Raw genomic sequence first — 16,429 nt, forward strand, 5'->3', positions numbered from 1 at the left:
TCTCCTCCTGGTTATCTCCACCTGCTGGACATAGCTTCACCTTCTCCTCCTGGTTATCTCCACCTGCTGGACATAGCTAAAGTAGTAGTGTTGTATTGGGCGTTAACCTCGCAGTAATGAGCTTATTAAAAAATACGCTTTAATAATCATCACTATTAAATGGTACATTGATAGTTAGTTAAACTTTAGTTACTGGTTGTTTAACTGTTAACAACGAAGTGCTGCTTTGTTTACTAATGATTAGTAATGCTATAATTAATGTTATTTTGTTTAGTTTCTTATGAAATCCTTTTATGTATTTAGATTATTTTAATAAAATTAATACTTTGTCATCGGTCAATACTTCTACAATCTATACACATTTGGATGGCAATTATAAACTTGCTATTAATGCTTAGAGTAATTAATTAAATGATTAATAACTGGTTTATAAAGCATAAAGTAAAATAAATGTGGCCTTATGAAATATATTTTTCAAAATCTATGACTATTTCATTATTTGTGCGCTGATAATAGCTAAATACTTTTTAAAGATGCTTTACAAAGTCCTAATTAACCATTAACAAGGTATTTTCATTTCATTAACATGATCTTAATATAATATGATATATAACTGTCATGATGTGAGTAACAAATGGATAAAATGACATAAATTATAGCATGACCAATAATTGGTAAATTGTCATTATAATTGTGTTGTTAACAGTAAAATCATTTCTAACTTATTTCTTTTAAATTACCATTTATTAGGGATGGTTATAATAACCCCCCCCCCCCCTTCACACCCCACCCCCGCTGTTAGCAACTATGTACATATACAGTACATTCTGTATACATATACATTTATCTACAGTATATGTATATATCTACAGTATGTATGTGTATATACTGTATATGTACAGTATATATGTAGATGTTTTTGTGTATACAGTATACATATTAATAATCATCGTGATATCAACTGGCACAATAAATGCATTGCTTCAGGCTGCGACATGTTGCCACTTTTTTGTGTTAATTGAAAGAAAAAGAACTGCACTTAATAATGTAACTGTCATTATTTTTTACAGTTTTTTCTGGTTCTCACGGTCCTCCTCCTTCATCTGTTTTGTGTTATTCGTCCTCCTCTGCCTCTTTCCTAAACCTCTTTTCTCTTCCTCCGCCTCTTTGTACTCCCTTCACTTTTTCCTCACCCAAATCCCAAAAAGATCAAATCTATTTGTCCTCCCTCTTAATTTCATCCCGAGCGGCGGCTGGATGAAAAAAGAGTGGGTTGAGTCTTGTCTCCCTGCAATGTGGGAACGTCTCGGGCTGTCAGGTTGGGATGCTCAGGGATCAGTGGGGTGTGGGTGAGGGTGTCCTCATCCTGTGCCCTGACTGATGCACAGTGTCAGCTTCCTGCCTGGGGGGTTGCTCTCGGCGCTGCTGAGCGGATATGTTTGCCCTTTGACAGGGATCCCTCACCCTTCACCCTTCCCACCTTATTAATGTGTGTACACACACACACACACATTCACGTATAAACACTTCCTCCCCCTTGCTGCAGAGACCTGCTCAGAGTGGTCGTGTGATTTCTTCATTCATTATGTGTGCTCGGCGACCCGTGAATAACATGGGCTGAACATGCAATTAGAGCTTGAGTGGAACTAATATTGTCACATCTGTGCGTCGCCGTCTTTGCCGGTTAGCTGCCGCTTCTACTGATGATGTGACAAACTTGGGATTCAGTTTTGTAATCATCCGTGTTTGGAACAATAAGCACCAGAGGTCTGCCAGTTGAGAGCCACAGTTGAGTCAGACTAACAGTACAAAAGAAAGGAAAATGTCTGGCAGATCCACCACATGTTCATTCACCTGTTTTTTCTTGCGAGCTGGTATTCCAGTACAGTACCCTTAGTAGAGGCCACAGAGAGGAGGCCAGAGAGCGGATGCAGCGTTGGCCTGCTGTAGTTAAGTGGGGTGGGAGAGGCCGTGGGTGAGGAGATTCACTGCTGCAAGCGTGGCCAGTTAACTTGGCTCGTGCTGCAGACCGAAACTTTGCCCTCCGCTCCATCTCTGGCTGCTCCTGCGGCACGGCACGCTACAACACGTCAGCATCAGCTGAGCGCGAGAGGGATCTGCTAAAAATGTCCATCAGCTTAAAATAGCCAAGTCAATTTAAATTTCTTCTCTGATCCCTGTGACCGTGCGTGTTCATGCCCCAGTTTAACCTACAAAGAAATCGTATTGTTAATGTTCTCTGTGTTAAATGTTCAGAGACATTTGGCCGTCACCTTTCCCCAGTTCCCAGATCTAAAAGGGGCCGAGGTTTGAACATTTTAGGTTGAATATTTTGTGTGCATGGCCCCTGGTTGTGGTTGTTGTGCTTAGGCCTCTGGCAGCAGAGCAGGCACAGGAGCTACAGTCAGCATCATCAGGGTAGAAGAGCAGAAAGAAAAGAAATGGGGGCAGAGCTAATCATGTGGCAGAAGCAGAACTGCTGTGTTTTTTTCTTGCTCTGTCAGCATCTGTAAAACCTCCAAATCTGAGTACTGAGGCGAGAACACCGGTGCCACAGGCATCCATCCCAAACATTTTTCTTTGGGGGGGGGGGGGCTTTTCCCTTTATGATGATATCTATGATTTCACTCAATACAGTTGGGCAGTAGTTTGGGATAATAATGACCTTAAAATGAGGGTAGGTCTTTCAAAAAACATTTGAGAATCTAAAAGGAAGGATAGCGCTGTATTTATTGGACTTTAATCTTTTTAAACAAACTATTTAGATGAAACTAATTGGAGTTGAAATTCACACAAGGTAGCTTCACTTTGTACCCGTGTTGGACCCCAGAACTGGACCAACACTTGATTCATAGCTCACTAGTCCACCAACAAGAGGTTTGTGTCACTAAATGTGAAAGCTGCGCAACAAGTGACCACTTCTACAACTTTCACTAATCAACACATTCACAAGCATTTGTATAAATGTCTTGAAAATGACTGAAAGGTGTTTACGTCTGTTTTTAAGAAATGCAAATCACATGTGAAACAGGCACCTGGCATGTTTAGCTGCCTGTGTCGGAACAATCCCATCAGAAAGCGGCATTAGACAACAAAGTTGCTAGTTGAATTCCTTCCCCTCTTGCTATAGTAATAGTAACTTTCCTACTCCCCGTTTTCTTAAACATCCAAGCCTGATTTGTAAGAACACTTCCATCCTGAATAGCACAAAGGGTACCAACACTACTAAATTTAAATGAGAGGTGGAAGTATGGACAGCTGATCAGTGCATGTGGGCTAATCAGCCGTTCATATGTGTCTGTCTGTCTGTCTGTCTGTCTGTCTGTAGAAGGACAAACCACTCTGTAAATTCAGTGCGAGTTGTTCCTCGGCGTGGAACCACTGATCAGAATCTCTTTTCAGAATCCACTCTGGCACCATTTCTGCTCCCCTGTTATTTTTAGCCCCGGCCTTTTACATTTTTTTTTATTTCCACTTCCATTGTGCTCCAGTCTGATAAATCAAGCTGTGTTGCATTCTTGAGAGGAACCATAGCAGCAGCCTTCCTAACCGTCGAAAAGACCTCTTATTTACGTGTCCTGCAGTTTCCCCTTGTGCCCAATGTGCTACCCTTTTGTCCTCATGTGTCAGTGTGTACAGTGGGAGCCTGTGAGCTGTCCATATATGTATTTACACAATAAATTCCTCCATTCTACTTCATGATGAAAGGGGTTCTGAGTTTGCCTTCCGAGCTAATAGTTTATTTTCAAACACATATGGGCATGGTACTTTATAATGCATGCACACAAACAGAGAATTATGCAACCTCTGCTACTGTAAAGAGAGTATAGACAAAGCAGTCAAGACCTATGGAGTAACACCATAATGGGAAAGTACGGCATTATAAGTAAAGGTCCTATAGTCAAATAGCTGCTTCAGTGAAAATAAACAAGCATTTGCAGTTCGCCTGTGTGACTTGGTTATTTTTCTGCGATTTAGCGCCCATCTAGTTTTAAAGTGTACAGTATACACGCTGTAGTAAATATGGACAGCTGTACACATGCATTTGTAATGATTACATCACTTATGCTCAGAGATGACAAAAGTACTCACTACAGATACTTGGGTAAAAAAATACTCTGATAAAAGTAGAAGTAGTGATTTACCTTCTTTACTCAAGTAAAAGTACAGGCTTGGAAATGTACTTAAAGTCTATAATGACATAATGCCATTTTGCATGAAAAGCTCCCTTGACCACGCAGATGTTACTAGAGAGCAAGCTGAGAAACTTCAGTGGACATGGAGAAAGGCTCTTTATATTTCTATGTATGTCATTGGCTACATTATAAATGGATGTCTGCCAACAGGCCTACAACATTACATGTATGATTATTGTGACAGAGGGACTCCAGGTAAATAAGAGTCTGACTGAGCAGCAAGATATGAATTCAGTTGTGATTCGGTGAGAATACACAAATGAGTGAGAGTCTAACATACATCTGAGAGGTCTGAGACCTTAACGTTAACATTAATGTCGATTTGAGACGAGATCAGTTAACTTAAGTGGTCTTGAAAACAAGAACAGCTGTAAGCTGGAACATTAAAGTTACTACAGCACTGCTACACTAAATCAAGATGCTGAATTTGTTTTTAATATAAAGCTATCCATGCAGATATTGTTTCAGGTAATATTGGATTATTTTCAAATAAAGTCAATGCTCGCTAACCTTAAGGTTACTTGGCTAAATGCTAGAGAACCAAGGCACGGTCATTGCTAGCAGGAGAACAAATATAGCTGACCATTAACATAAACTTGATAAAGTTACTGAAACAAATAACAAAAAGATGCATTTACCTCTACGTGTTTTTCAAATTTGATTGGAAATAGTTGAATGCCAGCAGTTGGTGTTTTGGTTGGCACAATTTGCAGCACATTCTAACAATAATGTAGTCAGGGTTGTGTTAGCTATAGCAACCGCCTAACTTGACCAAAATTAAACCTTTCAAAATAAGGCACCCAGGTTAACGGTGATTTTGGCTGTCTTGACATCTCACAGTGAGACATGTGATCAAGAACATGGACACACACAGACAGACACACAGACAGACAGACAGACAGAAAGACAGACAATTACACCAGTTTTCCCCACTCATCCTGTCTCTTTCAATTGGGGAGAGAGAAGGATTGCTAGGTGCACAATCAGGCACTGACGCCATGCAACACGTGCGCGGGCACTGTGTTCCCCTTTAGCGAGCTGTTCCTTCTATGGACGTTACTGAGTCATTTTTATTGGCTTCTCTAATTGTTTTAGCACGGTCCAGATACATATCACAAGCGAGGTTAAGACACGCTTGTTGCCGGCTCATGAATAATTTAAGTCTCATTCCCCAAAAAGTTGGGACTACTTACATTACACAGGCAAAATAAATTAAAAAGGATGCAACATACAATGCTCTCATACGTTGACGCGAGCATTGAGTGAGCCACACATCTTGTATGTAAACATGTACTTTAGTCACATTAATGTGAAAATCATGCTAAAAAGGGACAGTAGGATATAAAATGTATTACATTTGTCCTCAGCAGGATGCCCGATTGAAACCGAGCTTGTTGTCAGCTTGCTTATTTTGTCTTTTTCCTTTTTCATTTACTCTAATTGAGTTTTCATAATGATGTCCTTAAAGTGACCGTCTTGAGAGAATCTTGGGAGGCTCACTTTCAATTCAGCTCATATGCGTAGTTTCTGAACAGTGGAACAACAATTATGGAATTGTGGCGATTGTTACAATTTAAGAAAACTACCCTTTAATTCTTGTAAGATGTTAATAGTCAACTTACATTGCAAGTACTTCTGTTCTGTAATTATTCTTATTACTCCTTCCTCTTAGTTTCTTAAAGGGACAGTTCTCTTCAAAATCAAAACCATGTATGTCCCCTTACCTGTAGTGTTATTTATGAGTCTAGATAGTTTTGGTGTGAGCGGCCCAGTACTGAAGATACCGGCTGTAGGTGTCAGCCTTCTCTTCAGTATAATGGAACTAGACGGCACTCGGCTTGTAGTGCTCAGCGCCAAAGAAAAATAATTGAAAATCTCAACAGCAACGTCTCTTAGATGTCTCAAGAAATCTTTAAATATCTTGGAATAGAAATCACTCCTACTTTTTTGCCCTTCTTCACTAAGAACTTTCACATCTTGTTTGAAAAATGCAAAAAAAGACATGGACAGGTGGATGAATCTCGCGCTGTCCTTAGCAAGCCGAATAAATCTTATTAAAATGATTGTGTTACCAAAATTCCTTTACCTCTTGCAAAATATCCCCAATCATTTTTTGTATCATTAGAGAGGAGTGTATCTTTGTTTATTTGGAACGGTAAGCCGCCCAGAATCAAAAGAAGCACCTTCCAAAGACCTAACAAAATAATAATTATATATAATTATATATAATAATTATAACTTCCCACCTTCGCTCTCAGATTCTACCTTTGGAACTTGGTCCTCAAAGGGTATTAAGTCTATTTCCAATCTGTTTGTGGATGGAAAGTTCGGATCTTTTGCCCAACTCTCTCAATTATTTATATTACCAAAGTCTCACTTCTTTAGATTTCTCCAAATTAAACACTTTGTCCAGAACAGCATAGCCTCCTTTCCGCATTTGCCAGTAAGCAACATGGTTGACCATATCCTTTTGTTATCCCCTTCACGTAAAGGTGTAATCTCAATTCTTTACAACAGCATATGCAATATCTTCCCGCATTCTTTGCAGGATGTCAGGAGACACACATCTTCTCCTTGTGCCAGACACAGCGTGATACAACTCAAAATAGTTCTAAGAGTACACCTGACCAAGACAAGGCTGGTAAAAATCTAGGACCAAAACGATCTAGACTGATAAAGAGCACTACAAGAAAAATAGGTATTTTGGATTTCGAAGGGAACTGTCCCTTTAAAAAAAAAAAAAAAAAAAAGTTAAGGGATGGATATCTTTACAAAAAGCCCAGAGACTTTTAGGCCAAGGCTTTCAACAGACAACAATATACTGTACAGTACACAGTCTCTGTATATATTGTATAGTAAGTTATACAAGCACTACTGCAGCAAAAATGGTCCATTTTGGCAGCAACCCAGGCCTATTATCTCTGGTGATCCAGAGCCAATTGTAGGTATCAGCACATATATAAAGTCACATGAAAGTAGCAACTGAAGATTTAGAATAAGTTGTACAAAAGTGACAACAACAGTTTTCCTCAAGGGTAGTGGAGTGATTGGGACTTAGAATAAACAGTGAATGAAGTATTCTGTTGCTATTCATCCAAAGTGGGTCTCAGTTCAGTGTTGTTGGCTTCTTTCACACCGCTGCATAGAGAAATGAATTGTTGAAATGAAAGGACGGGTGTAGTGACAGCTGGAGGCCTGAGGGTTGAAAGCTCTTTCAAAGTCCACATTTTATCTGTAATGGGCCCTTCAAGGGGTCGGGTCGATTACGTTGGGTGGTGACTGTAAGTAGGCTGGCTCTGTTTTGCTCCTCTTTGCCCTTTCAACCATTTGATTTTATTTTTAGAGCGAAACAGTAGGAGCACGCCAAAGCTGTGTTTGCAGCACTGGTGTGTCCAGAAAATAACGGGACAGGCTGGTATTAGAAAGACAGACAGTAGCCCTAATGGTTTTAATAGGACAATCAAAGCTGGAACCAAACTGTTGGATAAAAACAGTAATGGACAAGATGAGGAACTATGAAGCATGTTTACCAATGCTTACTATGCATTTCCACTGCATTGACTACAGAGTGTAGAAGTCCCTGGCATTGAGATAAAAAGGTTGCACACAGGTTAAACTACCCATATTATGAAAAAATGTCTTTTTCTGGGATTAGGGGGTTATTTTGTGTCTCTGATGCTTCCACACATACAAACTTGGAAAAAAACCACCCATGCTGTTCTGAGTGAGATCTGGTTTCTGAATGTTCTCTGGCTCCTCCGCCTCCGGGTGAGCAACTGACTAACATGTGCAACTCCACACAGTGTAGTGAATCACTCTGTAACTAAAACAGAGAGCTCAAGACACAGGGTGAAAAGAGGAGCTGCAGCAATGTGCAGCACAACAAAGATATGGTGTTTTTTGAAAATGATCTGCATAAACCTATTCTGGTACAACCTCAAAATACAATTATGAACCTGAAAATGAGCAGAATGTTAACACTTTAAGGTTACAAAGAGAAGTTTTAAGTTAATTTCGAAATAAGTTAAAAGAAAATACTGCAATAATGTTGCTCAAGTTACACTGTATAAAATCTGCACAGGTACAAAGGGGTCCAGAGTGCAAAATTGAGACATTGAAACGTGACATGTCCATCAATGTCTCTATAGGGCTTTTCTGTCAGGTGCACAACAACAACCAAAGTAGTTGTTGGCAATGAAAATCATATTAGTTATTGTCCAACAATGCTCTATAAATAACAAAAACACAAACCACACAATTAAAAGCAAAATCTGAATCTAGGAACAAGAATAGTGCGAGTTAAGATATAAGGCTAAAATAGAAACAAATGGGAATATTTATGCAGGCATGTTGTTCATGGAGGAATAGTAGGGTGTAGTTCTGCTCTATATGGACAGTGTCAGGAAATAACTTTTGGAATGTGGCGCTGAAAGATGAGATGAGATCGACTCGACTTGGCTTCTCATTTCTAGATTCTATCAGTTGTAGTCAATTTTAATTGTTACAAATGAGTTGAATATTGAAATAGATGGCCACTTTGGTTGTCTGGTTTGCCTGGCAGAGTGCTGCGTCCGTCTGCTCATACACAATCAGGTGTTATCTGACAGTGCATTTCATTTTCCAGCCACATACTGGCTGTTTTTGCTAGATTGGAGACGAGGACTAACTGACAGCTCACGCTAGCAGATAGTTGATCATTTGAATCCCTCGGTTATGCTTTTAATTACATCACATCAATATTTTAGGCTCATCGTTTTAGTTGCATTCAGAGCTTAGAGGCCGCGTGTCCTGTCAGTCTGTGACACTGTACCTGTAAAGTAGCTAGTGACTTATCATACTTCTCTGTCTGGTTTACTAGATACATATTTGCTGTTCTATGGAGTGAAATATTGGTCAGTGGTAAAGTTAAGCTGTTGCAATTCTTTCTTTCTTGAATGTAATCTGAAACAATATTAGTTGTATTTATAATAATAATAATAATAATAATAATAATAATAATAATAATAATAATAATAATAATAATATCCTTTAAATACTATCTGACTGTGAATGTGTCCCCGGGCCGGGATAATGATAGTGGAAGGCTGCTACATGGCTGGGGGTTGACTGTGGATGTGTCCCTGGGACTGTAATGATAGTGGATGGTTGCTAGCTGACTAGGGGATGACTATGAATGTGTCCCCGGGGCTTTAATGATAGTGAATGGCTGCTAGCTGGCTGGGGGCTGACTGTGGATGTGTCCCGGGGGCTGTAATGATAGTGGACGGTTGCTGGGGGCTGGGGACATCAGGGGCCTGTTGCACAAAAGTAGAATAAAGTTATCCAGGAGAAGTGGAAAAGCGCAGCTTTACTTAGTGTGATCTGCTCATCGCGGCTTAATCGGTTGCACGTTTGCCGAGCCAGGATGAACAGGGGAAGCTATGTCAAGCCAGGTGGAGATAGCTGGGATAAGTGCACGTTCACGGCTTTCTCACATAGACCACGGTATCACAGATTTACTGATGCAGAATTAAGAAGACGCATGCGCCATATGTTTCACACAATGAGCAGCGGCTTCTAATGGACAGTAACGAGGAGGGGAAGAATATGCAACAAGGGAAATAATCTTAGCCTGGCTGTTAGCCTGCTCTGTACCAGGCTAGCCGCAAAGAATAAATATCCATGTTTACTTGGCTGGGCTTAATTCAATCTGTTTTCGTGCAACCGAGTCCAAGCTAAATTCATCCAGGATAACTTGAATATCCCGGCTTAATCCCTTATCCTAGCTTCGTGCAACAGGCCCCAGATGAGACACAGACAATACCATAACCACAGCAACATGTCTCAACTCACTTCAGAAAGAATCCAAAAGCCAAAAGACTCAAAAATCTATTTTATATGAATTTATTTTTATAGATATGTCTCAAAGTTTTTCTTATTTCCTTTTGAAAACTGCAAAGAGAAAAGCCTAAAAAGTGCAAAATACAAAACTTCTCAACAAAAACAACAAACCCACATCAATCACACACATAATTGAAATAACTTTATACATAAATATATGAAATAAGCAATTATAAGTTGCTCAGGATGTGAAATGCAATAAATAAGGCCCTATTTTTGCTTTGCCACAGCTGCAGCCATCACAGGGTTAAAATTTGAAGTCGTCAAGTTTGGTGTCAATCGATTTGTTTTCTTATTGGCTAAACAGGTAGGCCGGGCTCGTAACATCTAGTTTGAACTGGTCCTCGCAAATGTCAATCTCCAACACGTGGGGGTACCATCAACTCTGCGACATGATTGGCTTTGACCAGGACTATCTCGGGCTTCTTTAGACGGATTGGCTGATATCACCTGTCATTCAAATCTTTAGATGTCCGACAATTGGACTGTCTGCAAAGAAAAACTGTGGCAGCCTTGGGAGAAATCCCTAAAATGATAAACTGTTTAGCTTTTTTTCCCGTTGAAACTCTTTAAACACTGTGGTGCATGAGCGTGTTTATAAAGATTTAATGCTTGCAATTTATGAAAACGGGTCTGAGTGGAGAAAACGGGGACTCCACAGCAACGGAAAAGTCCCGTCAGCAGCCCTGTGTCACCAAAAGAATCGATCAACATTGAAATCAATCAATAAGCTATCTGTCTATCTGTTGTATAACTGTGTTGCAAAGTGGGATGTAATCGATGACAAAACAATGCCATGTGGCAGAAAAAAGTTGTATTACGGTTACTTAGAACCCCCCCCACCCCCACAAAAAAAAAAAAAAGAATGGAGGTTTGTATCGAATCGTGGGTCAAAAATCGGGATACAGACGGAACTCTGGGATTGGTGTGTCGTTGCAGCCCTAGTTAGGATTGATCCCCTGAAGAAGGAGAAACATGCAGCTAAATGAGATAAGTTGAGTTCAAGGAGACTTTCTGCAGGGTGGGTGTCTGCCATTAAACAGGGCTTGTGTTGGCTTTATTGTAAACATGAACTACCCAATAGGAGAAACCCAGTTCCTGCCAGCCCTCTAGTGGAAAGTACAAGTGGAAGCAGTTGAAATATTTTGGAACTCCAGCACGTCCCCATTGGAGTCATGAACTGTAACAACAGCTGAGATCTGATTGTGTTTGTGTGCAGCTGACATGCATTCTCAAAAACACATGAACGTACTCATATTGTCCTTACTTTCTGGATCATATTGTATTATTATGGTTGTTTTTTGGGTTTCTACTAGAACATGTTTATATGCTTTCATGTTCATTTTTTTCATGCTGTGTGTCTGATACACACTGTTTTAGCATCTGTCTCTTTAAGCCCCCCCTCCCTAAAAAGCCCAGTCTGCTCTGATTGGTCAGTGTTTGAAGGTCTCATGCATCTGCGCTCTAGGAGTCCCTGCGCTGTTATTGCTGCTGGGGAATGACTGTAATGTAATGACGACACACAGCATTTTCTTCCTATACATGGTATAGTTTTGATATCACAGCCAAAGCACGGTTTCTGGTTACGGGCCGCGTTCCCCCCCAACCTGCTTTATAATAGACAAAGACATTTTACAACATGGGACATTAAGCCTGCCATTGTGATGAATGTGATCTAAGCTGTGTTTAATGTCTCATTCCTGCAGGGTGGACCAAGTTTGCGCGGCTGACTCGAGCGCTCACCAACAACCGCAACACGCTGCCGAAGCTGGCACCCATAGAACATGAAGTCAGCCATAAACAGTCCAGACTGGCTGAGGTGAGCACGAACAGACTCACACAAGCAGTACACACTTACCCCAATACCCCTCAAGCAGTTTATACTGTATATGTTAAACTGCAGGTAGCAACAGTAACCATGCACTTCTGCTTCATGCCAAGTTTTCTCTCACTGTTGAAACTCATGTCGTGGTCTTCATCAGCTAAGAGAGCAAGCAGCCGTGATTGACTGGAAGCCAAAAGGTTAACAGAGCATTAGCTGAGATAAGCTAGCAACAATCCGACATCAGCTAACAACGTATGACGCTTAGCTCCAGCTAAGCTGGTAGCAATCTGACAATGTTACATGCTGCACCGCAAGTTCACACTGACTCCAAGACCTGCGTACAAAAGTTCAGACCAGACGGGAGATTTTTGTTCAAATTGATAAATGCAGAGCTTTGTGTTGGAATTATTAATAATTACAGCACTTGATATTCAAATTACAACTTTTAACAACTTTATTTTAACTCATAATTGTAGGCCTTTCTCCCACTTCTCTGTGTACAAACCATCTCCAGCCTACCGCCCTCCCTGTCTGTCCTCATACTGGTGGTTTTTGGTCGGTGAAGGTTCCTCGGCTTTGGGAAACGGGAGGTTGTAAATGCTGCTGAAAACAGAAAAATAATTAGAGTGAGGTCCACAACTGGATTTTGGTTATTTGCAGAAGTCGAAATGTCAGAGTTGTTCTTGTTTTTTACCCAGCTCCAAAGAGTGTCTAATTTAATAAAAGAAAAGAAGTTTTTAAGGATCAGCCTCGTCGATGCTCAAGAAAGCTCCGAGATAGAAAAAATAATCCCCTTAATTTAGGAAGGATAAAGAAAGGTAATGATAGCTGACCTCTCACTTGGAAGTTGGTTCCGCTGCAGGATCCTCTATTGACAGAGACACACACACACACACATGTTGATGTTAACCTATTAAAGCTAAAATATAGCTGCACCAGCAGCGTTGGCTCTGCACAGCACGGTTATATACAGACTAGCCCACATCAGACATCATGCAGGACATAGACTAGCCCACATCAGACAGCATGCAGGACATAGACTAGCCCCCTTTCAGACATCCTGCAGGAAATAGACTAGCCCACATCAGACACCCTGCAGGACATAGACCAGCCCACATCAGACAGCATGCAGGACATAGACTAGCCCCATTCAGACATCCTGCAGGACATAGACTAGCCCACATCAGACAGCATGCAGGCCACAGACTAGCCCACATCAGACATCCTGCAGGTCAAGGACTAGCCCACATCAGAGAGCATGTAGGACATAGACTAGCCCACATCAGACATCCTGCAGGACATATACTAGCCCACACCAGACATCCTGCAGGACACAGACTAGCCCACATCAGACATCCTGCAGGACATAGACTAGCCCACATCAGACATCCTGCAGGACATAGACTAGCCCACATCAGACAGCATGCAGGACATAGACTAGCCCACATCAGACAGCATGCAGGACATAGACTAGCCCACATCAGACAGCATGCGGGACATGCTGTCTGATGTGGGCTAGTCCTTGTCCTGTTACACAACAGTAAGTGTTACCTGCCGGTAATAAGTCTCTGTTAACTAACTGTAGTAGGGTCTCCCATCAATATCTGCCTATATGGTCTAGTCTTAATCTGGATTACTATTTGTACTTGTTGTGAATACGCAGGCCTGGAGAAGTTATTTTTTTATTTTATTTTTGGCTCAATTTTACTCACAACATGCTAACCGGCAACATAGGATTACATTCACTACGCTAAGCTAACTAGCGGCGGCGCTGGCGGTGTTGCACCGGACTAAAACAATGCATGCACTGAGACAAAGATGCGTTGCCCCCCCCATCTATAGTTAGGGGCAACCGTGATGAGCTCTAGTTCAAGAACCGGTGGCGTGTTCCCTTAACACACACAACTACTTCTGTTACCATTTCTTTTTTTCCCTTTTTTACATACATTTTAATATTTTTCATGACAAAATGCTTTTTGCTCAAACTTGGCTGGACGGGTCAGTGAGTAAAGTGGGCCGGCCGGTGCCGCCCTGGCCCATTACTGACTCTACACACACACACACACACACACACACACACACACACACACACACTACAATTACAGATACGCTACCGTAGCAACTCTCTGCTCTTAACATTAATTCTGCACAAATGAATCCTCATATAAAACATTAAGTACCACATTCAAACCATTTTTCTAACGCGGAGTTGAAGCAGCGCCACACAGATGTATGCATTAATCGACGGACAGCGCCGTGCAAACATACTGTACTTTCTCAACCACAACCACACCCTTAATACACGCACCCTAGCCCCACCCTCCCTCCACCTACACTCACATGCCAATTTCCCTGGAACTGAAGCTGTTTGAGACAGCGTGCGGTACTTTCTCTTCCCGAGTGCTGTGCTTCTGTGGAGTGCGGGTGTCATTAATATTTCATGTTGGGTGGGGAGACAGAAGCAGGGTGCTGTGGGCACTCAGAATGATTGTGACTGCTGCCAGAAATTTAGAAAATGGATTTGGGGATAGGCAGATGATGGCTCATATTGTCTTTTTGGGTCAGATCTCACCCACCTGTTTTATTCATGAGTGAGGTGAATCGACTTTAATCAGAATTTGTTTGAGTGTCGTGTGCACATGAGGTGAGAAGGGGCGTTTTTTAAATGTGATGATGACAGGGGGAGGAAAGAGAGCGGAGGAAAAAGGGAGGATGGAATGGAAAAGGGGGAAAGATGCACCAAAGTGAGAGCAGAAGAAGAAGACAGAAACAATCAAACCACAACGAGTTGAAAAAGAGATGAAAGGGGACGTAATATATTAAGTAAGAAGACAGAATTGTCTAAGAGTGGAAGGAAGCGAAGAAGGACAGCAGGGAGGCAAATGGATGGATGGATGGATGCAATAAGGAAAGGAGAGAAGGAAATGGTAAACCCCTGAAACACCTGCATATATAGTTTAGTGTGAAATAAGTTGATGTGTGTGTGTCCAAACTGCTGAGTGCTAGAATGAAGGTAGTCTTTGTTATGCAGAGCAGGCGGCTCTCAGCAGGAGTCATCATCATTGTCAGCGCCGCTGGAAATTATAATGGATTTTATTTTTTAGTATATATTTTTTTTTGGGTCAACTCTTCTGTCCTCATCAGATTTCCTGTTTCTCATTCTGTCTGTCCTACTGTCTTATTTCAAGCAAAATGTAGTCATTATGCAGTATGTCACTGGGAGCTTTACAGAGCAACAAAAGAGATGAATACAGATGATAACTAGAGAGGAAAAACAATTTTTTTTCTTGCACACACACCTTGCAGCAGTAGGTAATTATGAATAGACCACAAAACAAAGTAGTTGAGTTTTTTGGCTTACTTTCTTGGTAAAAAGTAAGTTTAAGTAAGTACAAGTTTCTTGCTCTTTCACTCCAGGTTTTGCAGCTGAACTCGGACATCCTCCCGCAGTACAAGCAGGAGGCCCCCAAGACGCCTCCCCACATCATCCTTCACTACTGCACCTTCAAGACCACGTGGGACTGGGTCATCCTCATCCTCACATTCTACACGGCCATCATGGTGCCCTACAACGTGTCCTTCAAGACCAAGCAGAACAACATTGTGTGGCTGGTGCTGGACAGCGTGGTGGACGTCATCTTTCTGGTGGACATCGTCCTCAACTTCCACACCACGTTCGTGGGGCCCGGCGGCGAGGTCATCTCCGACCCCAAGCTCATCCGCATGAACTACCTGAAGACGTGGTTCGTCATCGACCTGCTGTCCTGCCTGCCCTACGACATCATCAACGCCTTCGAGAACGTCGACGAGGTACGTTTGGGTCGGATGGTTTCTATGATGCCAGAAAAGGAAAAACTATTTTAATTACCAAACATATAACTCAATACCAATAACAAGTATCGGGATGTGCGAAATCTCCATAAATACAATCTTAAAAGCATTCCATTATTGAGAAGTGAATAATATTATCAAAATAAACCAAAGATTGTTGCTGCGTGTCTGTCCCTGCACTGCTGTGAGGGGGGCTGATCAGGGTTTGTTTCTGGTCTGGAGTCTACAGACCTGCTGGCCGGCTGGTGTTGATGTGTTGGGTCTTCCTCTTGGCCACGTGCTCCTCCTTGTACACATCTAGGCTTGGACCCTGCATTTATTTAGAAAAATGAAGAGGATCAGTATAGAAAGAGACGAGATTTTGTCTACTAAAAACCGTGTTTCACTTTCACCGGCCGATGGCGTCCATGCCTTTGCATCCTGAAATAAATGCGATCAAATCGCCAGATTATTTTGTCATGTAGCATCTGTCACATTCAGATGTAGCTAAGTTAGCTGTAGCTGTAACACTTCACATTACAGAGAGCCATTTTCTGTCCCACTGCACACCTGATTTGTTGAGAGACTGTAGCCTACATTCCAGCCCAGTCACATTGCAGTACGTGAAATGGTGACCTTATTAACTCTTGAAAATCACTTGAAAATATATGATTTTCTCGCCTAAATTTTTACCCTTAAAAAAGTGCTGCAGTTTCCA

General features: G+C 41.5%; 2 protein-coding genes across 2 annotated transcripts in view; both read left to right on the forward strand.

Annotated features, from left to right (window-relative positions):
* Positions 1-16,429, forward strand: part of galcb (galactosylceramidase b) — a 379,778-nt gene that overhangs the window by 246,940 nt on the left and 116,409 nt on the right. The gene's annotated exons all lie outside the window — the stretch shown is intronic.
* Positions 1-16,429, forward strand: part of kcnh5b (potassium voltage-gated channel, subfamily H (eag-related), member 5b) — a 149,485-nt gene that overhangs the window by 21,280 nt on the left and 111,776 nt on the right. The window contains exons 5-6 of the mRNA XM_034858488.1: positions 11,783-11,895; positions 15,319-15,711. Of these exons, the coding sequence (XP_034714379.1) occupies positions 11,783-11,895; positions 15,319-15,711 (506 nt within the window). The remainder of the gene's footprint in view (positions 1-11,782; positions 11,896-15,318; positions 15,712-16,429) is intronic.

This window comes from Etheostoma cragini, chromosome 20 (assembly GCF_013103735.1).
Source record: "Etheostoma cragini isolate CJK2018 chromosome 20, CSU_Ecrag_1.0, whole genome shotgun sequence".
Taxonomy (NCBI): Eukaryota; Metazoa; Chordata; class Actinopteri; order Perciformes; family Percidae; genus Etheostoma; species Etheostoma cragini.